General features: G+C 35.4%; 2 protein-coding genes across 4 annotated transcripts in view; one reads left to right on the forward strand and one right to left on the reverse strand.

Moving 5' to 3' along the window:
- Window positions 1–689: 689 nt before the first annotated feature.
- LOC126778936 (glia maturation factor beta) lies at window positions 690–5,460 on the reverse strand. The gene is made up of 4 exons (XM_050502690.1): window positions 5,250–5,460; window positions 4,845–4,954; window positions 2,923–3,010; window positions 690–1,991 (listed from the first exon to the last, which is right to left on the reverse strand). Exons 1-4 carry the CDS (start codon window positions 5,355–5,357, stop codon window positions 1,872–1,874), a joined length of 426 nt encoding a protein of 141 aa, XP_050358647.1. The 5' UTR covers window positions 5,358–5,460; the 3' UTR covers window positions 690–1,871.
- Window positions 5,461–5,921: 461 nt separating this feature from the next.
- LOC126778791 (copper-transporting ATPase 1) overlaps window positions 5,922–24,575 on the forward strand; it is a 66,660-nt gene continuing 48,006 nt past the window's right edge. For 2 of the 3 annotated variants that reach the window (XM_050502455.1, XM_050502457.1), the window contains exon 1: window positions 13,997–14,173. Coding sequence is in view for 1 of the 3 variants with exons in the window: in XM_050502456.1 (XP_050358413.1) it covers window positions 6,560–6,572; window positions 9,990–10,026 (50 nt within the window). In the remaining 2 variants the exon portion in view is untranslated. Of the gene's footprint in view, window positions 6,215–6,520; window positions 6,573–9,989; window positions 10,027–13,996; window positions 14,174–24,575 lie in introns of those variants that run through there. The other variant, XM_050502456.1, reaches the window with a different exon arrangement.

A 24,575-nucleotide genomic window follows, 5' to 3' on the forward strand; every position in this document is an offset into this window, starting at 1 on the left:
ACAAATAAGCACAACACAAAAAGTTTTTTAAAAGCATACTGGTAGATCATCAGATTCAATTATCTTATGTTTAATGATCTTTAAAAATAATCTTCATAAAATAATATTTAATATATTACTTTCATTTAAATTAAGCAAGCATATATAAAAAAAAATTATAAAAAAATAAACTATACTTAAATTGATGTCTTTTAAATATGAAGAATCATTTTAATAATTGGCAGATATTTTTTAATTAATTCAATTACTAAAAGTTTATTAAGAACTATAATTAATTTAAAAACAAATGTTAATCGGAATGTAAAAAACGAGAAAAACCTATTGCCTATTGCAATTGATGGAGTAAAGATAAACAAACCTTAGATTTACATATGCCATACGATTCACTAACAGCTCTGCTATATTATGCACTACAAACAGTTCTTGATACTTACATCAACTTAAATTTTTCTTCCATAGTTCTGATACAACCTACACCAACAACACGATATATTATTCATGATTTCAACCAATGATCAAGTTAATTCAAATTCTTTGTTTTTCTTTATCTATCTTTTCTCTGTGATCGAAATAAGCTTTACAAAGGTATTTTCAATCATGTTCACACTTCACAATATCTATAAAACGCTTCGTTTTGCAATATACGTACTATCAAAATGCTTATAAAACAGACCTGTATTTTGTTATTAAAAAAAACTATTATAATTACTATACTTTTTTTTTTAATGTCATAGTGTTATTGTCAACGACGTGAAAAACATTTCAGGTAATGAAAATAATCCTAATCAAATTATAAATAGTATCAACACTAATTTGCTGTAGGTTTCGCGGGTTATGATTGGTCATTTTGACAGTTACTATGGCAGTTGTAAGAATCTTGTATTTTGATTGGTCGATAACGTTTTGACAGGATTAGAACTGTAATGTCTCGTGCAATTTGATTGGTCGATTTAATTAAGTATTTGACAGCACATCTGAGTAATAGGTCTTACGTATTTAAGATTGGTCAATTTGATACAATATCATTCATACATACAATACAATCAGGGTTCACAACCGTACGATAAATATCGTACAAGTACGATAATTTCATAACAACGTACGATGTACGCTGGTACACTACTATCGTACTATAATTTTCATTATGATATTTTGGTAATCACAATAATCAATTACAATTTTTTTTTTTACTGTCATTGGGTCATTGTACTGTTTTTTAATCAGCGATCGATATCAATATCTTGGTTTGATGCGGAGTGTTAGCAGTTACTGTCTTTTTGAATTTGATCATTACAATAATTCGCATATTCATTGGTTCTTGATTATTATTTTTTTCTACTCATTTAAACTATAATGAAAACTGATTTAAAATATATTTTTGGGTTTTTTTTTGATGTATTATCCTGATGTACGATAATTTTCATCAATATACGATAATTTTTCGGGCTTGGTACGATAACTGCCTGATTTTAGGTTCTGATTACTGAGTACAATTACTAATTACTATATATACTAAAGCTACAGACTAAAGCATACATACATCAATGTGCAAAAGCAATTATAATATTTGAATATTCGTTTAATTTTATGATTACTATCATTTTAAGATAATTTTTTTATAAATATAAGATAAATTTAAGATAATTTTATTTATCAATAATGTATCAATGCATAAAATCATGGAATGTGTACAGCGAAATTATGATTCAATTGAATTTGGTCCATTGTGTGCGTGTGTTTTTTTTATACCACGAATATTACAATAGCTTTACGAGTTGTATATATATAAAAGTATAGCAATAACGGGCAACACTTTCAAATTACTATAAATTAATCTTACGAAACATGACTGTAGATATTGGCCTAGAGTCCTATTTCCTTAGTTTCTCGATAAGCCATTCGCTTGTAAGTTCATCTATCTCTCTCACTTCTAACAGCCGAGGAGCGCCGACGGCTGCAGCCAGTGCACGTTGAGTACCCGCGTACATAACCTGAAAACGATCAATGCAAAACTATCAGTGGCGTAGCTATCGTAGGGCCAGATGGTGCAGTGCACCAGGGCCCCGAGCCCAGGGGCTTCTAAACTCAGCTTTGAAAAGAGAGGCGCATAGAAGAAAAAAAGACAAAAAAATCTTGTGTGGACGGGGATACTGTTAAAAATCGTTTTTTTTTTTCCTTTATTGATCTCATCTATATAATAAATATTCTGTATTGTCTTGTGCGTCGTTGAGCAAGCTTCGACCTCAAGGAAAGTCAAAGATCCCTTTTTACCTAATACCTGCTCCATTCTCACTATCGCACTTACGATACGCTGGGGAAAACTATTTTGCTATAAACGCAGACAGGACAATGGTCATACCTAACAGTTGAATCTGCGAAGCACTAATTTCGGCAGCTAGTTGGTGCAACTTTGTGCGTAGTCCACATACGTTTTGGTAGTATAACAGTAAACACTCGCTAACTTTACTAGTAATAATAATAATAATAATGTCCTCCAGACCGATTTCGGTCACGGCTGCCAATCTCAAGAGAGATTACCCAACTACGCAGGAGATATTATAGTGCACAAGTGTGTGCGCAAGCACAGCTGCACTCTCTATTCCCTAGCTCTCATAATCCGATGGGACGGTAATCAGACACGACCGGAAAGAGTTCAGGCGCAGGACCAAAGGCTTTACGTGCTTTTCGAGACACGGGAGTGAATACATTTCTAACTTCCAGAGTCTGGGCTGCTATTGAGAATTTTCTGTCAGAAACACCCAATAACTTTTAATTGGGTTCAACTGCCGACCTGGGAATTGGCCTTACATTAAGCCACTAGACCAACGAGGCCGTCATTATCTTTACTAGACTCATTTGACCTAGGTTTAATTATAATAATAGACTTGCTTCTACACTACCGAGCACAATATGTATATTTACCTGAAGTTCCATATGAGCATCACGTGGAGTGTAGAATATGAAACACATGGGAAATGATGTTCGTCCATCACTATGTTCCAATTTATAACTGAAACATTAAATTTTACAAATTTTAATTTTCACATCACGAAAGAGACAACAAAGTATTTTGTTTATTATGTATTATTATTTACCACAAAGCTTTTGTTTATAGAATAGGAAGGCGGACGAACATATGGGCCACCTGATGGTAAGTGGTCACCAACGCCCATAGACATTGGTATGTAAGAAATGTTAACCATCGCTTACATCAACAATGCGCCACCAACTTTGGTAACTAAGATGTTATGTCCCTTGTGCCTGTGATTACACTGGCTCACTCACCCTTCAAACCGGAACACAACAATACCAAGTACTGCTGTTTTGCGGTAGAATATCTGATGAGTGGGTGGTACCAACCCAGACGAACTTGCACAAAGCTCTACCACCAGTGGAGTGTTTTTATTGATAATATGATGTAATGATATGCATTTTATCGAAAAGTATATTGTTCGTTAAAAAATTGTAAAAGTAACAGCTTGCAAATGTAGTCTTCACAAGCGTAGCCTTCGTGTTTTAGTTGATGATTGCACGTCACAATTCTAGTATTTAGTGAATGCTGGCGTCCCCCAGGGATCTGTGCTATCTTCCACACTCTTTCTTTTGCATATCAATGATATGCTCTCTCTTGGGAACATACACTGCTATGCAGACGATAGTACAGCGCATGGTGGATACCACGGACGCGCAGTGGCTGGGTGAGCGGAAATTGAAGAGAGGCGAGGGAATATTGTCATTAAACTCGATAGGACGTTAGAACTTATCGCCAAATGGGGTTCTGATAATCTTGTTGAGTTTAATGCCAAGAAAACACAGGTATGCGCTCTTCCAGCGAAAAAGTCACCATTTTCCCCTCTTCCCTCCCTCTGTGGCACTCCGCTGGTGATACAAAATCGCCATGGTGGAGATTGACGTTCGCTGTGACTTTTTAGTCCAAGGGATTACATCGAGGCTGTTATAGCTTCACGGAAACTCGGAGTTCTGAACAAGGTGCAGTGTTTTTTCACGTCATAACAACTGTACCTGTTGTACAAAACACAGGTACGGTCTTGCGTTGATTATTGCTCGCACCTTTGGGATGGCTCCGCTTAGTACCTACTGGAGGCCTTGGGTCGGTTGCAGCGACGTGCGGTCCGCATTATTGGCGACGTAATGGTCACAAACACCCTCGAGCCTTTACAATTACGTCCAGAGATAGCAGCGCTGAGCGCTTTCTAATTTTATTCTCTCTAATTTCTGCTTCTCCCTTCCTTCCTTCATAAGTCTACGCGTGCTGGCTCTCAATGTCACCGCCTAACTGTGACATCTATTCCATAGCGCACAGATAAATTTGGCAACTCCTTTCTTTGTCGCACTTCCAAAAAATGGAATTCCTTGCCAGCTTCAAGTGTTCCCCTCCTCCTCCTCTGTACTGGCCGTCGTCGCGTTTGGACTCTACTACCACTTACCATCAGTTGAAGTAGTCATTCGACCTCCCGAAAATATATAAAAAAAAAGTGTCACACTGGAGGGCTAGAGAAAAGGAGAGGAGGTTATTCCATTAGGCTGCTTCAATATAAGTTGGTGGATATAATATATGAGGTACATTTTCATATGACATATGTTTTCTTGACGGCCAAGCAGGAGATGAATTATAAACACAAATTAAGCAAATTCAACGACTCTTACCTGTCACCTGCAATACATTATTAGTAAGTTAGGTCATAAGTCTTTGGATAGTCTCAACTAATGTCGGCGAAACAAAGACTAAACATTTTATTAATTACATTTGTAATGTAAGTCTTTTTAAAATATTATCCTGTTTATATACTATACATTAAAATAATAAGAATAATTGTTATCACCTGTAAACAATGAACCGTGGTTGATGTGATGGCAGGATATCCTGTAGCTCTTCAAGCTCCACATTATCAAGTTCCTCGTCCACTTCCAATGCTTGTTTCTCTCTGTTTACCTAAATAATAATCTTTAATTAAAAAGAAACAATAAAATACTGATAAGGTTTAATGTTATCATTAGCGATAAACATTCACATCGATGATTAACTGCTGGCAATTTTACTTTCATCTCTAAATGGAATTATTTTTGAGAACGAATCCTTACAAAAATTAACGAGTTTAAACGTCTTAAAATGCTATAAATTATTTTTTTCATTATTCTAATTATACTATCACGCAGCAAATTACTTTTGTAAGACATTTTGTGAGATGAAAATACATTGTAACTTTTCAAAAATAATAAATAGTTACCTTTAGTATCAACGCAGAATTTGTTGTGTGTTTTTGAAATCGGAACTTTTTTAATACGTCCTTAACTTCATCGCCAATATCACAAACGTTCACGTTTTGACCAGACATCTTTTAATATTTAAAAATAATAGAGATAAAAATTAGTTTACAAATTGCGGAAACTCCACCTAAACTAAAACTATTCATGCGTCAACAATATAATATCTGACAGGCGGCAGCTGAAGCTGATTAGCAGATAATAAACTTGCTAGTGTCAAATATTCTTATTACTGTTTATAATCAAATATCGTATATTAAGATGTCCATAAAACTAGTTCTATAGTTATAGTTTACTATTAAAAATATAATAAGGTAAATCGAAATAAAATCGCAATTATTAATCATTACTTATCAAAGTCCCACAATTTGCAAAAACAGGTTTTATATATTTTTTAGATTTAGAAAGACTACGTGAATTAACTCAATAATATTAAATGAACTACTTAAAGCTATTTACAAAATATAATTATATTCGATTATTATCGTTTGAAATAATGGATAATTCTAAGCTTAAGTATGTTTTATGTAAAAAATAAGTCATGTATAATATGTTCAAATTACTAGAAAAAGAAACGGAATGCTAACAGCTGACATATTTTAGTATTAGATAAATGAAATGTCAAACGCTTGACAGAAAAAAATGCCTATTGTATTGTATGTCAAATCGTTCGTATCAAAAGAATTCCATTAAATTAGGATTCTGTTTAAAAAATACCTCGTTTTTCGATTCAGTATAAATATTTAAGAATAGGGAGATTATAAACTTGTATGTGCTGTGCCTAGAAATGCATAACATATGTGATATGTTTAGTTATTTAAAAAGTGCAATGTATTTTTAAATTTATCTTTTATTCCGCGATTTATTTGCGATTGTGGCGTTTATGTGTCCTATTTAGAGGTCAATAACTTTCTCATACAAACTTTGTGTAAGTTATTTTATGTTTCTTACTTATTTGGTTCGATAATTATAATTTATAACTACACATTCAAAAATACTTTCACTGTTTTGACAGATCGCATTGTCAATAAAAAAAACGAAAGTAAGATGATCTATATATAAATAGCACTTTCTTAATGATTATTGTGCTAAATAATTATATATTTTAAAATAATTAAATAATAATTAAAAAAAAAGCCATTGATTGAGATTAACGAAGAGTACAATGTGCTTTGTCTGTAAGCTTGGAAGAAATATTTAAAAATATATATTTATTATTACTATTTTGTTCCAGATTTTAAAATAAATGGAATGAATTAATAAAGAATTAATAATGGATACTCCAAGTAAGTATATGAACTTTATTTCGAATGTACGTAATATTATGTATTCATTGTGTGGTCAACACAATCTTAAAATAAAAAACCTTATTAAATTAAACCTTTTTTTAATATACATTAAATAAAGTACTTAAATTGACTTAGATAACAATTTACAAAAATGTACAATGTAAATTAACATACTATATATTTTTTTAATTTCGTTTAAAATATGCAACAATTATACATATATTCAAGTAGCATATTTTTCACGGCTATTTGACGATTTAGAGTTAAAATATAGGATATATTTTATCTTTAAAGATAATTTTAAGTGTTACTGATAAATATCTCGGGGATAAGTATTGTCACTGTTTCTACATAATTTACGATTCTGATTGTCGTCAAGTCGATTTTTTGATTAATTAATGAAAGTATTCATATCAACGGTCCTATATCAATTTTGAAATACTTCCAGCGTATGAGATATAATGTCTGCAGTCGGTAGTTAGTGCACAAGTGTGTATTCACATATGCACAAATAATTTTGTTATTCTTACCATTAGAGCACTAGGCTCTCCAAAGTCCAACGGTAATTGGACATGATAATGAAGAGATAGTGGCTTTAATTATTTTTAAAGGCATAGGAGTATAATACTTGTCGGTAGGGCACTGTGTAATCTCATCTGTGTAAGTACCCATCTACTCATGACATTCTACCGCCAAAAAGCAATACTTACTATAATTGCATTGTTTCAGTTTTTTAAGTATTTTATCCGCCAGTAAACCTAGAGGCATAAAGGACATAACATTTTAACAAAGGTTGGTGCTTGGTGATGTAAGAAATGGTTAATATTTCTTAGATCAATGTCTCTACTATGACCACTTAATATCCAGTGGTCCATTCACAAGTTTGTCTACCTATTATATGAGAAAAATACTCCTGTTTGATACCTATTAAGGTAGTGTCTCATCCTCCCTCCCTTTGTGTCCTGACGAGGACTTTTACTGTCACTCAAGTTTAAAATGATGAACTTTATCATCCTCAGTCACGATTTGCTTCAAAATTGGCGTAGGATCGTCATCAGGCAGCTGCAAGCAGTGCTTAGATGTATAAGTTCGCTGTTCCTTCTGATGTGACGTGATCATTATTGGCACCAATCTTGGACTGAATTGTCATGCCATGATTATCATGTAGGATCCTCAAAATTGTGGATCTTACGGTCTAAAGGTGATATCTCACGGTGCCGTTAACCGGCCGTCCAGAGCAGCCATCGTCAATCGATTCTCGAGCTTATTAAAATATACAAGAAGCGCTTTGAGTCTACATTCATCATTCGCACTGCGAAACTTTTGAATGCTTTGCCTAAGTCCGTATTTCCCGATAGGTACAATGTTGGTGTCTTCAAATCCAGAGTAAACAGGTTTCTTATAGGCAAGCGTGCTACATCTTAGACCGTGTCGATGCTTAACATCTGGCAAGTCAACGGTCATACGCTGGCCTATTAATAGTAAAAAAAAAAAAATACAATCAGTCCCTTCTTCCATAACACTTGCTTTGAGTAGACTTTCTCTCTTGGTCAAGATTTTTTTTTCTTTTCAACAAATAAGTTGATTAATTACTCACAAATGGAGTAATAGGGTTAAAACGTTGTTGGTGATAGTTTTAATTGGTTCCGAATAATAATGGTACCATATCAGTACGCCCACGCTTTCCTCTCCATTCCGCGGTCTTCCCGACTTCCCCTCGTAATATAAATATAGTGTAAAATAACCATGGCATATACTTGACAGATAAGAGTTGAGTTTATTTGACTGCCGTGTTTTTATCAGATCTCACGATAACAAAAATCTAAAACCCCGTTTTGATGGCCGAATTATAACAATGTAGTAAGTGACATCCTGTAAATGTGCAGTGGGACTGCTGGGCTAAGGCATCCTCTACACTTTTGATGAGATTTAGGGCTAATTCGCCACGCTGCTTCTTTGTGGATTACTGGCTACATAGGTGTTTTTTTTGCGTCACAATGTTTTCCTTAACGACTTGAATTATAAACACAAATTAGAGTCATAAATAATCAGCGCTTGCTTGGGTTTGAACCCGTAATCTTCGTTGAAGATCACGTGTTCTAACCACTGGGTCCTCGGCTCTCTGAACCATACCATCGATAAACAATTGTACAAGTTTGGAGCATAAAAACTTAGAAATCGTTATATAAGGCTAAATGAGTCATAATTTCGAAAGTAAAAATATACTTTAAGCATATTTATATCATTTGTTGGTCTAAATATATTTATTGTTGTATATTAAATCATAATAATCTTGATGCAATGACGTATCTGTAATTCTTTATATATTTCATTATATATTAACATCCCATCATATGAGAGTGCATCTGCGTTTGTGTGTTCTTACACTATAACGTCTTGCATAGTTGGATGTTCACTTCTGGGCCGCCATCGCGTCTGTAACACACTGGCTCACTCAACCTTCAAACCGGATAATTAGCTGTATAATCTATACATAAATAGGCAAAGCAAAACAGTTAATGGCGTTTTTCTCATCAGTTTGACAGCTTATATTATTTTTGATGTGCGTATTTGAGCGCTCGGTACACGGTAGGCGGCTAACTGTGACTTCCAGCAGACACAGGCTACTCTCTAATACTTAACAGCTGACAACCCATACGCCTAAAGTTGTAATAGATTAGGCACATGCAGGTTTCCTCACGATGTTTTTTTTTCAACGCCAGTGGTTAGAATATAGTAAATGGAATTCCTTACCAGCTCACGTGTTCCCCTCCTCTTACAACCCGGGTTTGAAGAGGCGTGAAGAGGCATCTTGCAGGCCGGCAAGGCGGGGACGGCTAGTACAGAACATTCTTCCCGGCTGTACTGGCCGTCGTCGCGTTTGGACTCTACTACCACTTACCATCAGGTGGAGTAGAGTCATTTGCCATCCCGGCGCTTATAAAAAAAATGTGTTTGCGAGTGTGTGCACTATAATATACTATATCCTGAATAATGATCTTTAGATCGGCAGTCAAAGTCGAATGTCGGTCTAGACCAGCGATACTCAAGCTTTTCTTTATAGGGGCCAACACATGTGTCAGTCACGGTGTCGCGGGCCGCAAACAAAAAATATTTAGATAATAATTTCTTGGGTTTCGGGATTGTTACAAATTAAATAACTATGAACGGATTTATGCCGTGTCCGTGGCCGCAAGCAGTTGTTTGATTCAAATTATTTAGGTGTTAATAAAAACGTTTGAAATTTAAAATAGTTCAAAATAAAGTAATATTAAGTGGGCCAACCACAAGAGACCGGCGCCCGCAGGATGAGTGCCGCTGGTCTAGACGCGACGTTAGTATTTAACGTACTATCAAAAATATAATCAATGTTTGTTTGATCAATTGTGCGATAATGCTTTTATTTCATTACAGGCGAAACGACGGAAATTTTGGACAAAGAAAAACCACAGTAAGTAATTCTATTTATTAATGCATTATACCTTTTATATCCGATTTTGTAAGACGAACTATGCTAGAAATCTATGGTAGCTTCTTCTCTTTAGTGACTCTCTTTATCCTTTTTTTATGGACATATATTATTTATCTGTTTATTGTATAGGTTAAGGTACGATGGTGCTAACATATACAAATGGACGAAAATATGCTATAAAAATGTTATATTAATAATAAATACAGTAATATAAATATAAACCGAAAATCTATTTAAGTTATCAGAAGCCTTAAAAAACTTTATTTCACACTTATATTGTTAATAAATTTATTGTTTTTTCTTTTAAATCACTAGTTGTGAAGTTCACACCATGCTTCAATGTAAAAGTGGAATCTTTTTTGGCATTTGTAAAACTTATTATTATATTATTACAGATGTTTATGTAATATATTACGCTGCATGTTTCCCAATAAATAAATAAATAAATGTATTGCACTCCAAAAAAAAAGAAGAAATTCAAAGAAGCAAAAACTTCATCCAAGTTTCTGGCAACCTTTGGGCGGAGGACTGTTTATACAATATTATTGTACATATTTACTTAGTCTTATTTAAAGTAAACTTATTATTTACAAGCAATAATTATCGTAATATTAATATTAATTAATTAAATTGTAGGTCAGATTTAGTAGGAAAAAAATATTATTATTGTGTACTCACGGTACGAAAAGCATTTCCGGTTGGCAGTTGCCACTTGGTACCATTACATGGTAATTAAAATCAAACATAGTTTCGAAATACGAACGGTATGTTAAAAATGTCAAAACTAAAACAATACAACAAATAACATAAATGTATAAAGGATACATTACTGCTAACCAAACGTTACCGTGATTCAGGACACTAAGTGTGTTTTTCAATGATATAGGTAGGTGAACTGTAAATTTACTGGTGGTAGGGCTTTGTGCAAGCTCGTCTGGGTAGGTACCACCCACTCATCAGATATTCTACCGCAAAACAGCAATACTTGATATTGTTGTGTTCCGGTTTGAAGGGTGAGTGAGCCAGTGTAATTACAGGCACAAGGGACATAAAATCTTAGTCCCCAAGGTTGGTGGCGCATTGGATATGTAAGCGATGGTTGACATTTCTTACAATGCCAATGTCTATGGGCGTTGGTGACCACTTACCATCGGGTGGCCCATATGCTCGTCCGCCTTCCTAATCTATAAAAAAAATATATTATTATAGTATAATAGCTAATCGTCCCGGCTTTATCAAATCACAAAAGTGAGCGTCTACGTTGGGGAAGAAGTGTGACAAATTTCAAGTCAATCGAGCGTATAGTTTAGATCTCGTGATAATTGGTATTTCGCTTATATATGATATATAGACGCGGTATTTGTCACTCATTCCGAAGACGGAGATCAGCCTCAATACATACGAAGTAGAGTACACGAAACAGGTCTCAGGTATCAGTATTGCAATCTAAACATGCTTAGTATGTCCTAGCAACACGATTTACGGACCAATTTCAGTTAAACTGTGACTCGACTACGGGTATATCAACTTAGAAAAGATTACGCTTGTAGTTGTAAAGTCAATATTGTATGTATTTTTAACAATCTTCGGCCGAATGTAACAGTACCTTGCGCCGGAATATATTTAAAAAAAAATAGTGCGTCATCGCCGGGCTTTTGGCGCGAAGTTTGGGTGCTTCGAACATACAATTACTTGAATTGTCATTTTTGGTTTTGTTAGCATTTAAAGAAATTAACGATTGTTTTGTTTGTTATTTGTGTATTTTTTATTATGAAGTCAAATATTTTTTTTATGTATTCTTTTTAAAAAAGTTATTTTTACTTATGATTTGTAAGAATATATTATTTAACAAGCACTTTTACATCGTAATTTTACACTTTTAATTTTATATAACCATACTTAATATTTCTTACATAGCCAAAGCCTGTTTATCAACGGGTGGTCCATACGACAGTGCCAACCTTTTTTTTTTTTTTTAAATAATTACAAAAAACTTTATTTTAATTATAAAATAAAATTTCGTACATTAAGTTCGAAATTTAATAAAAATATATTTGCTATCTAATATATTATATATTGAAGTGCCGCTTGGCGTGGTTGGTAGATACTTGCCTTTCACGCCGATGGTTGTTGGTTCGATTCCCACCCAGGACGGACTTGTGTGTGCATGAACATGTCCGTTTGTCCTGAGTCTGGGTGTAATTATCTATATAAGTATGTATTTACAAAAGAAAAGTAGTATATGTAGTATATCAGTTGTCTGAAAAAAAGCCGACATGGCCCAGTGGTAAGAACGCGTGAATTATAACCGATGATCGTGGGTTCAAATCCGGGCAAGCACCACTGAATTTTCATGTGCTTAATTTGTGATTATAATTCATCTCGTGCTTTACGGTGAAGGAAAACATCGTGAGGAAACCTGCATGTGTCTAATTTCACTGAAATTCTATCACACGTGTATTCCACCAACCCGCATTGGAGCAGCGTGGTGGAATAAGCTCCAAACCTTCTCCTCAAAATGAGGAGAGGAGGCCTTTAGCCCGGCAGTGGGACATTCATAGGCTGTTTCGGAATCCAGTTATCTGGTTTCCATAGTACGAGCTCTGCTTAGTTTGGGATCAGATGGCCGTGTGTGAATAATGTCCCAGGATATTATTATCTCTGTCTCTATTTACTGTCTCTTTTTTTCAAAGAAATACATTTGATTGATAATTCAGTTATAAAAAACGTGTATCAATAACACTGAGACTCCTATATGAATATAACTCTAATACATAATACGTTATAACGCAATACTAACAGATTGATTTACACCTTATGTTACATTATCGGAGAGTCGGTTATCGAATGTCTTATTTTATAAGGCCGTGTGGATATCTCAAGTGGTTTCATTGCTGCGTAATATATCTAGTGACGTTAGGCTTCGATAGTTTTTGTTTTTTATCGACGTTTCTGGTGGTAGGCGAATTGTTGTGTATTTGTTTTGATTGTGATACATTTTAATAGATTTTAAATATTTTTTTTTTCTTTAATTTTTGTTTTTTTGTTTACATTAATGTATAGTTTTATTTAGATAATTTTTATTGGTGGTAGGGCTTTGTGCAAGCTCGTCTGCGTAGATACCACCCAGTCATCAGATATTCTACCGCAAAACAGCGGTACTTGATATTGTTGTGTTCCGGTTTGAAGAGTGAGTGAGCCAGTGTAATTACAGGCACAAGGGACATAACATCTTAATTCCCAAGGTTGGCGGCGCATGGGTGATGTAAGCGATGATTAACATTTCTTATAATGTCAATGTCTCTGGGCGTTGGTGACCACTTACCATCAGGTGGCCCATATGTTCGTCCGCCTCCCTATTCTATATAAAAAAAAACAATTTTCTCTATTGATAGGAGTAGATTAGACAAATTATATAAAGGGCATGTGATGATAACATTGGTTTAATTCTGTTGTTATAAAAAAATATGGTTGATAAAAAATACTTCGTCTCTTAGTAAGATAAGCAGATCTCGAGGTCCTAGATTCAAACTTCAGTTAGGACCGATAAAAAGTTATTGGAATAAATCATTATTATTATTACATATTATTGATTTCTGTCGATGATTCTCGGTAGCAGCCCGGAGTCTGGAGGTTGGAAGTGTGTACACTCCCGTGCCTCGGAAAGCACGTAAAAGTACTTTACGTATTGGAACACTAACTATTATACTTGTTAAGCTGCGGTCAAGTAACATTGCTTAATTATTTACTTATGTAACCTACTAAAAATGTATATATTAATTTTCTTAAGTCTACATTACGATATACATTTTAGTGTATTCAATTGTTCTTAAATTATAAACCGAAAAATATTGACAGTTTCATCGATATCGATATATGTCGTACATCACGTAACTTCTCAAGCGGCCGGTACTCAGCGAAGTCAGTCAGTTTTAATTCGCGATTACGCCACAGCGGACATCGACTTGGCTTTCTATTGAAAGTCTTCGCTTAATATCGTGTGAAATTAAAAAAGTTACGAGTACTTTTACGCGGGAAATTGTTTCGTAATTGATTTTTTATAAGACAATGTGCATTTGTGATGTTTTTATAGTCTGTGTGTGCAATTTGCCAGTATTATTTCATGGTTAAAGGATTTTTTTAATATAATATAGTCGGGGTTTAACCTAGTACCCATTTATATATGAGAATATTGCATTTAGAAATAAATTATAGTAATTAATCTAAAAAAAACATACCTTTTTTAATTTTTAAAAGATAATTAATTTATGAAATTCGATTTTAACATTCAAAAAGTATTTTTTTTTTAAACTAAATTTTTATAGATGCCCAGATCTAATAATGATATTTGACTAAATTGATTTAGTCTGTGTGTTTGTAAATGTTTATAATTCGTCGCCAATATGCGATCGAAGATATCCCGTGAAATCACACTGGGTCACTCACCTATCAAACCGCGAAAGTATTGATGTTACAGCTAGAACTAATACAGGAAGTAGCATACAGGTACATCCAGAGCTATAAGGATAAATAAATAAAAATACCATGTCTTGTTACAAAAGAATGTTCTAGAAATTATACAAGATATAAGTAAACATGTCATCCCGGTTGGTTAACTATATAAATATAACACATAACGAGTTAACTGCCTCGTTGGTTTATTGGCTAGATATAAGGCCGCTAACCCAGAGGTCCTGGGTTCAATTCCCAGGTCGGGCCAATAAAAAGTTATTGGGTTTTTCTGTCAGAAAATTCTCAGTAGTAGTAGAGTCTGGAAGTTGGAAGTGTGTACACTCCCGTGCCTCAGAAAGCACGTAAAGACGTTGGTCCTGTGTCTGAACTCTTTCCGGTCGTGTCCGATTGCCATCGGATTATGAGAGTTGGGGAATAGAGAGAGCACCTGTGTTTGCGCACACACTAGTGTACTATAATATCTTCTGCGCAGTTGGCTAATCTCTCTTGAGATTGGCCGCTGTGGCCGAAATCGGTCTGGAGGGCGTTATTTATGTAGGACATTTTTACATAACCCTTAGACCTTAAATAGAAAACAATATTAAACATTTGTTTTTGGAATGTATAAAGCAACCTTTTAATGTAATTATGTTAGTTTGTAATTATATTAAGCCGGTTGGATTTGAACCTGCGATTTTCGGAGAGCCTAACCTGTTCCATATACTGGAATATAATAGCTGGGTTTCTTTTGCAATTTCTTCTCAGGTATTACCGAACCGGTGGTAGATTTAATACGATCAATAAGTAAGTGTGACGCTTCTGTATTGAATGAAGACTTTTGACTTTTACTGGCCAAGTTGGCCTTAAAAGAAATGTTGGCGTTACGTAACACTTTCTTAGATATAACCGTAACCGTAACAGCCTGTGAATGTCCCACTGCTGGGCTAAAGGCCTCCTCTCCTCTTTTTGAGGTAAAGGTTTGGAGCTTATTCCACCACGCTGCTCCAATGCGGGTTGGTAGAATTCACATGTGGCAGAATTTCAGTGAAATTAGACACATGCAGGTTTCCTCACGATGTTTTCCTTCACCGTAAAGCATGAGATGAATTATAATCACAAATTAAGCACATGAAAATTCAGTGGTGCTTCCCCGGGTTTGAACCCACGATCATCGGTTAAGATTCACGCGTTCTTACCACTGGGCCATCTCGGCTATTATATATTCTTAGATATATTAGTTTCCAATTAACAAGCTTCTAATGAATTTATTATTAATAAAATAATTAGGAAGTAGTGCTATTATTATTAAAAAAATTATCCTTAATTTAATATTTATCCTCAAGATATTTTGTATCGATTTCAAAAGACTGCCCGATAAAACGTTTTAAATTAAAACTATTAATTTGAAATTGAGATGTGTTCACTTGGGTGTTGCGGAATTGAATTAAACGAAGATAATTATGTAAATTAATTATAGTAAACAAAAAAGCCGAGATAGCCCAGTGGTAAGAACGCGTGAATCTTAACCGATGATCGTGGGTTCAAACCCGGGGAAGCACCACTGAATTTTCATGTGCTTAATTTGTGATTATAATTCATCTCGTGCTTTACGGTGAAAGAAAACATCGTGAAGAAACCTGCATGTGTCTGATTGCACTGAAATTCTGCCACATGTGTATTCCACCAACCCGCACTGGAGCAGCGTGGTGGAATAAGCTCCAAACCTTCTCCTCAAAAGGGAGAGGAGGCCTTCTAACCACTAGGCCATCTTGGCTTAATACTAATTGCCTTTATATATTAACTTCTCACACAAACATAAAAGATTAAGAAAAGTATTTAAGTTACGTGTTTTAGTTGTTAATTTTCACGTACGCAAACAACACGCACACACAGAGACGTACACGCACACACGTTTAATAGTATATGTATTTCTTATATATTTATCCTTAAGTATTTTTGAGATTACGTTATGCGTAGATAAATATTGTTATTGCTTATTTTTTCTTGATATATAGATGAATAAATACACATTGTGTGTGGAGAATTGGTCATATTCATCTTTTGTTAGCATTAAGCTCAACAAAATCCAGATATTTCTTTAGTTCGCGAGAAGTACTTTTGAAGCGTCATATTACAACATAATAATAATAATAAGGTCCTCCAGACGGATTTCGGCCACGGCGGCCAATCTCAAGAGAGATTAGTAACTGCGCAGGAGATATTATAGTGCACAAGTGTGTGCGCAAACACAGGTGCTCTCTCTATTCCCTAACTCTCATAATCCGATGGGACGGCAATCCGACACGACCGGTAAGAGTTCAGGCGTAAGACCAACATCTTTACGTGCTTTCCAAGGCACGGGAGCGTACACACTTCTAATTTCCAGACTCCGGGCTGCTACTGAGAATTTTCTGACAGAAAACCCCAATAACTTTTTACTGGCCCGACCTGAGAATTAAACCCAGGACCTTCGGGTCTGCGGCCTTACATCAAGTCACTAGATCAACGATGTAGTCAGTACAACATACTGATTACAAGAATCTTAAGGTAACGCCTGTTACGTCATTAGTCTTCTAATAAATATATATGTTAATCTTTAATTCGTACTTGGTATTGTTGTGTTCCGGTTTTAAGGATGAGTGAGCCAGTGTAATTACAGGCACATGGAACATTAACATCTTAATTCCCAAGGTTGGTGGCGTATTGATGATGTAAGCGATGGTTAACATTTCTTACAATGCCAATGTCTATGGGCGTTGGTAACCACTTATCATCGGGTGGCCCATATGTTCATCCGCCTAACTATGCAATAATAAAAAGTATTAAGGAGTAAATACTGAGTTTCATGACGATTATTCTTAATATATATCTATATGATAATGAGGAGACCTTTTATATAGGTAGGATATATTACTAAATACTATGATTTATTACATTATATGTAACTAGCTGACCCGTGCCCACTTCATTGGGCGGTAAACATTTTTACTTGTGATGAAATTATGATTGTGGTTCGGTTAGCACTGAGTGCTATGATCTATTTCCTGACTGCCAAAAGTCGCGTCTGCCACGACATCCGACTACCACGAAAAAGTCTTTTCATTTTTCGGGTTAATATAACACTCACAAATAATATGCCTTTCTATTGGTAAAAGAATTTTCAAAATCGGTTCAGTAAGTCCAGAAATTACCCCCTACAACCTCACAAACTTTACCTCTTTATGATATTAATATAAATTATATTCGTTTTGAAATACGTACATTAGCGACCGTTCATATATCTAAAGTGTTTCCGTTTCGATCTCCTTACAAAAATTCCCCCTTCCATTTCGTTTAAAATAGCTTGTACTGTCACCTCTCCCCTTTGACATATAAGTATATATATTATTACTAACAAAATGATATTATGTACCTTTATTTACATTTTTTTCTTGTTTAATAATAACAGTGACAAACATTGTACAGACACGAGATATTTAGGTACTTAAGATAAATTTGTGACGACAAGTCTGTACATGATAAAAGTAAATATATATGTACGTTATATGATATTGTTTTAGTTCGTGTAATAAATGTTATTCGTGTGTTATTTTGAACCGGTTGGCGTGGTTGGTAGATACTTGCCTTTCACGCCGAAGATTGTGGCTTCGATTCCCACCCAGGACAGACATTTGTGTGCATGAACATGTCTGTTTGTTCTGAGTCTGTGTGTAATTCTCTATATAAGTATGTATTTACAAAAGAAAAGTAGTATATGTAGTATAACAAGCTTAATTTGGGATCAGATGGCCATGTGTGAAAAATGTCCCAGGATATACACTGGCCGCCAAAAAAATCGACCCACCCGTATTTTTTTACTTACAAAGTTGTTATCATAACTATGCGACGACCTAGGTGGATTGTTTTACTTATGGGACATACATTTAACATTTTATTACCCACTTGATATTGATTTGGAGGAGTTGTAAGTGTTATTGAGGATATTTGGAATATTTTTAAAGTATTGATAAGAAAACGTTACTTTGTGCACAAAGTGCATGGTTAGTTTATTTCCAGTTCTTAACGCGGAGTCATCTCGGTTCGATGATTATTATTGATTAAGTGTATGAAACTTTGTTGAAACAATAATTTTAATAAGTTTAAACATAAAAAATGGATACTACTGAAGCAGAAGCTGCTCAAGTCGTAGCTCTTATTCATGAGGGGTTAAGTCAGCGAAATGTGGCTAGAACACTAAAATTAAGTCGTTCAGCGGTGCGAAGAGTGTACAAACGCTACTTGGAGACTGGGGAGTATCGCCGGAGACCAGGATCTGGCAGGGGGCGTGTCACGAACCCGACCGATGACCGTTTTATTGGTTTGACGTCTTTAAGAAACCGACATCTTTCGGCTGTTGACGTTCAAGGTAGACTCCGAGAAAGTCGTGGAGTGTCTGTGAGTGAAAATACTGTAAGAAGAAGACTTCGAGAGCAAAACTTAACCCCTCACAAGCCAGCAACTGGACCAAAACTCACAGCATCCCATCGACAAGCAAGACTACAATTTGCTAGGCAGAACGTCGATTGGACACTGGACCAATGGGAGACAGTATTGTTCAGTGATGAAAGCCGAATGTCTCTAGTAGGCTCTGATGGACGACGTAACGTCATGCGAAGGCCAGGAGAACGCTACTCTCAGTGTTGCATTCGAGAAACAGTCCGATTTGGTGGAGGCTCTACAATGTTTTGGGGAGGTATTTCTTTGACGGGACGCACAGAGCTGGTTTTTTTCCGTAATCGTGCTGTTAATGCTGAAACTTACATAACGGACATTCTGGAGCCTCATGACTGCCTCATGGTGCCTTACGCTGGATATATTGGGGATAATTTCCAACTTATGAACGACAACGCACGACCTCACGTCGCTAGAATTGTTAAAGACTATCTCAGGGAAGTCGAAATTCCAGTTATGCAGTGGCCAGCCAATAGTCCGGACTTAAACCCGATAGAGCACCTCTGGGACCAGCTAAAACGTACGGTTCGAGCACGAAATCCAATTCCAGAAACCCTGAATCAACTGGAAGCTGCCCTAACTGAAGAATGGCAACGGACCCCACAGGAAGACATTAAAAAGCTAATCAGGTCACTTAATAGGCGTATGCAGGCAGTGATTAGGTCAAGAGGAGGAAACACTCCCTATTAAAGTAAGATTTAGGCACCCAAATTTAAAAACAAACGGCATAATCGCTTTGTACACAAAAAAATAAAATTGCGTAAAATTTTGTGTTTTCGTGTTTTGTCACATATTTACCTAAAAACCTATTTTTTGCGCACTATTTCTGTTTTTGTACAATCCTACAATTGCATTTTTTCATTATCAATCTTAAAAATATAAATATGTGGTAGTTTAAAACCATACGATAGCTTTTTTACAAAAAATGTAGGTGGGTCGATTTTTTTGGAGGCCAGTGTATATATATATGAGACGCATGTAGTTTCCCCTCTCTTATATCCTCATTCCTAAATATGTCCACTTAGTATGGTTTATGAATGGAAAGACCCTAACTAGCTTTTAATTGTCTGTCATTATAAACGAATTTAAGCGTTGTCACCATCTTTGATATTCTGTAAGAACTAACTTCGTACTATTCCAATTTTTGGTATTTCCTTCAGCAGTTATATTGGAACTTATTTATTATCACATTCGTGAAATGTTGAAAGCCAACGTATGTTGATACACTATTTTGATTCTTGTATCCCTTAAATGTTATATTGACTATCGCCAACTAGCTACCCGTCCCGTTTTCGCACGGGTTGAATAAAGGTCTACATTAAATCGTCAGAGCGTCACGGTAGCATGCGCAAGCGACCCCGTGGCGCTCCTCGTTGAGACGGAAAGGGTACCGCAGGTTTTTTAGTCGGTATTCCGATGTTCGGGGCGCATCAGCGCTTTGGATACCGGTGAGCCCCACATACCCCCCCCCCACCACCACTGTTTCGGTGGGGAAAACACGTAACGCGTTTTTCCAGCGAAATAAAAAGGTCTACATTACGGTAATATACCTAATATTGAAATGAATGACTGTTTTCAAAACTCAAATTTACCAGCTAAATGAATTTCTAAATTTCAATTTGGAATTCTTAACCAAAGAGGTGGTATTTCAGATCAAAGTGGTCAGTACAAAACGCTAATTTCATATCTAAGGATCTAATATATATAACTCGTGGTTTACGCGGCGTAAGACAGTATAGCTCCCAGCTTTGATCGTTTCCGACATCTTCAATTATCATAATATTTCAACGATACACAAAACCTTAATAAATTATACATATAAACCTTCCTCTTAAATTACTGCGTACACTAATGAAACCCGTATCGAAATACATTTAATAGTTTAGCGCATTCAAACGGACATACAGACGCGATTTTGTTTTATCGTAGATATTTAATGAAATCTCGTTTCACGTTGTTCATATCAGCTATCAAATAGAAAGCGTTTATTGTGTTACAGTTATATAAACAAATATGTGACAATACATATTAATAATCACATTGTTATTAGACTTAAATATGATTCGATTGTCTGTCCGGTATAATTGTTTATATATATACTGAGTATGCATAGATGTATGTAAAATTGTAAGAACGTTAATTAATAATAATATCATGGGACATTATTCACACACGACCATCTGATCCCAAATTAAGCAGAGCTTGTGCTATGAAAACCAGACAACTGATATACTACATATACTACTTTTTCTTTTGTTAATACATACTTATATGGATAATTACACCCAGACTCAGGACAAACAGACATGTTCATGCACACACAAGTTTGTCCTGGGTGGGAATCGAACCAACAACCTTCGGCGTGTAAGGCAAGTATCTACCAACCACGCCAACCGGCTCGTCAAATAATAAGTCTTGATAGGTTTTTATGTATGTATAGAACTAGTTTTCGTTGTGTTGGGGATTTCTCAAGTATAAAAGTAGCATTATGACCTTCCTCAGGGTTCGAGCATGTTTTGTTTAGCAGTGAAATGCTATCAGACAGACCAAATTACTTTCGTATTTATATTCTTAGGATTGATTTATGGAAGCATTTATATATCATATTCTTGTCGTAACGTTTTTAAGTAAATCATTCGCTCGACGTTTTTCGTTGCAAAATTGGTCTCCACGAATAACATACTTTACGGTATAATATATGTATAGTCTATGTCCATCCTGAAGGTTCATTCTAAATGTTGGTGAAAAAATTTTTGAAATCGGATTAGTAATTTCGGAGATTATTAGCTACATACAAACTTATAAAATTTACCTCTTCATGATATAGTTCTCTCATGATGTTTTCCTTCACCGTCGAGCACGATATGAATTATAAACACAAATCAAAAGTATTCGAAACAGTCAGCCCCAGATTTGTGTACCGCCAAAAATACTATAATTTTGCTCTAATCGCTTCTAAATAGGGAGCGTCTCAAAAGTGAAGTGCCCAGGGTTCTTGGATCTCTAATTCCAGGTCTGGAAACAGTAGTGCTTGCCCATACTTTTCCAACCAGCATTAACCAGAATTGTCCGGTTAAGTCTCGGCTACATACATTGTGTCCATCAAATAAATTTGAAATCTGTACCTCATGTAAGAGTAACTAAGAAATCCAGAGTAAACCGGTTTTTTCTAGGCAAGCGTACTTCATCCTAGACTGTGTTTTACATTAGGCAAGTCAACGTTCAAACGTTAGCCTATATGAGGCAACAAAAATAATAATAATAATAAGAACTATTTTAAGTTAATTGGCTTAAAAGCGATTTCTTTAATGGTACCTACAAAGTGAACGCCATTCGCCGTAACCGTTGCAGACAATTCCGTTCGCGTAATGACTTTCACTTTGATATCAACACTGGGTCAAACACGTGGCATCGCTTGATACTCATTTGTGATATACTTTTTATATGTATTGGGCGGCCCCCTTGGCTTGGGATTATTTATTCGGATCTCCTACAGTTATACATATGTATATAAAATGATAACTTCCTGACTGATTGGTATAACACAGTAACAGCCTGTTAATGTCCCACTGCTGGAGGAGGCCTTAGCCTCCTCTCCCTTTTGAGAAAAAGGCTTGGAGCTTATTTCACCACGCTGGTCCAATGCGGGTTGGTAGAATACACATTTGACATAATTTTAATGAAATTAGACACATGCAGGTTTCCTCACGATGTTTTCCTTCACCGTCAAGCACGAGATGAATTATAAACACAAATTAAGCACATGAAAATCAGTGGTGCTTGCCCGGGTTTGAACCCACGATCATCGGTTAAGATTCACGCAACTACTATGTCCATAAAAAGATGCAGGGTTCTTTTTACAATAGGTCAGCACTAAGGAAATATTGAAAACTTAACCTCTTAGGTAGTGATAAATGGAGGGGGTGAAAGTTGGTATGAATATTCTTTATTTTTGAAGAAAGAGCTGAATGTATTTATCAGTTATGAATTATGGCGTCAGTGAATTAGCTGGTAAAGCGCGAGTGACATACAGCCAACACATGGCTTACATCTACTTTAACTAAATATGCACCAGATATGCCAGAAAAAAAAAATTCCTAATCATAACAACGCTTAAATAAACGCTCAAATACATTTTTTTATATAAAAAAGACGTATATATATACATACCAAGGTTATCGACATAGCCCAAAGGATTAGTAAGCTGAAGTGGCAGTGGGCTGGACACATATGTCGCAGAACCGACGACCGTTGGAGTAGACGCGTTCTGGAGTGGAGACCACGCCTTGGCAAACGTAGCGTAGGACGCCCTCCAGCTAGGTAGAGTGACGATATACGCAAGGTGGCTGGCAGCGGTTGGAGATTAAGAGCTGAAAATCGAGCTCAGTGGCGTGCCATTGGAGAGACCTATGTCCAGCAGTGGACGCGAAAAGGGTGATGATGATGATGATGATATATATATATATACGAATACCACTCATCACGAGATCTCCAAAACTATCCGCCCGATTGACTTAAAAATTGTCACAGTTACTCCTTCCCGACGTAGACTCGCATTGTATTAATTATGTTTAGTTATTCTTATGGGAGTGACATGATCACCCTGTGACTAAACCCTTTTAAAATAAAAATTACCTTACAAGCTACCTAGGCTCGCGATTCCCGTGACGTCACACGATGATAAATATTTAGCTACCAGGAATCCAACTGATGCATTAAATAATGTTACAAAGACAAATAAGGTCACAGGCGAGTTCGCATATACATTTTATTATACATAGTAGGTTAATAAACAATATTTATCTATGTGTGTGATATAAACCTTTGCGCACGGTTTTTCACACGTCCCAAAACGGTTTGGTATTGAATTTATATATATTAAAGGTGCTGGCGAACGAAGACATTTAAAAATTTATTAAATTATTAATTTTAAAATTTGATGTATATTATTTAGTTGGTATCAATAGTATGTCGGATTATAAATCTTCTTTTTATATAGAATAGGAAGGCGTACGGCCATTTGGGTCACCTGATAGCAAGTGGTCACCAACGCCTATAGACATTGGCATTGTAAGAAATGTTAACCATCGTTTTCATCGCTAATGCGCCACCAACCTTGGCAACGAAGATGTCATGTTCCTTGTGTCTGTAATAACACTGGCTCACTCACCCTTCAAACTGGAACGCAACAATATCAAGTACGGCTGTTTTGCGGTAAAACATTTGATGAGTGGGTGGTACCTACCCAGATGAGCTTACACAAAGCCCCACCAGTAAATATCTCCTATATAATTTTATATTTTTCTAATATTTATTAACTTTAAATGTAAGTTTAATTAAAACAAACGAAGAGAGAAAAAAATATTTTTTTTATATTTTATCATAATTTAATTTAAATTTTTACATTCTGATGTGTGGGTTTTAGAAAAGGTGCAATTTATTTTCGTTTTTTATCTTATATGTATAGAAAATTAAAAAAAAAAAAAAACCACGGTGACGAGTAAAATAAAAGTTTTTTTTTTAAATTATAAAAAAATATTATTATCTGTACGTATGCGGTTAGCCTTACGTTTGTAAGATAAGAA

Source organism: Nymphalis io, chromosome 27 (assembly GCF_905147045.1).
Source record: "Nymphalis io chromosome 27, ilAglIoxx1.1, whole genome shotgun sequence".
NCBI classification, from domain to species: domain Eukaryota; kingdom Metazoa; phylum Arthropoda; class Insecta; order Lepidoptera; family Nymphalidae; genus Nymphalis; species Nymphalis io.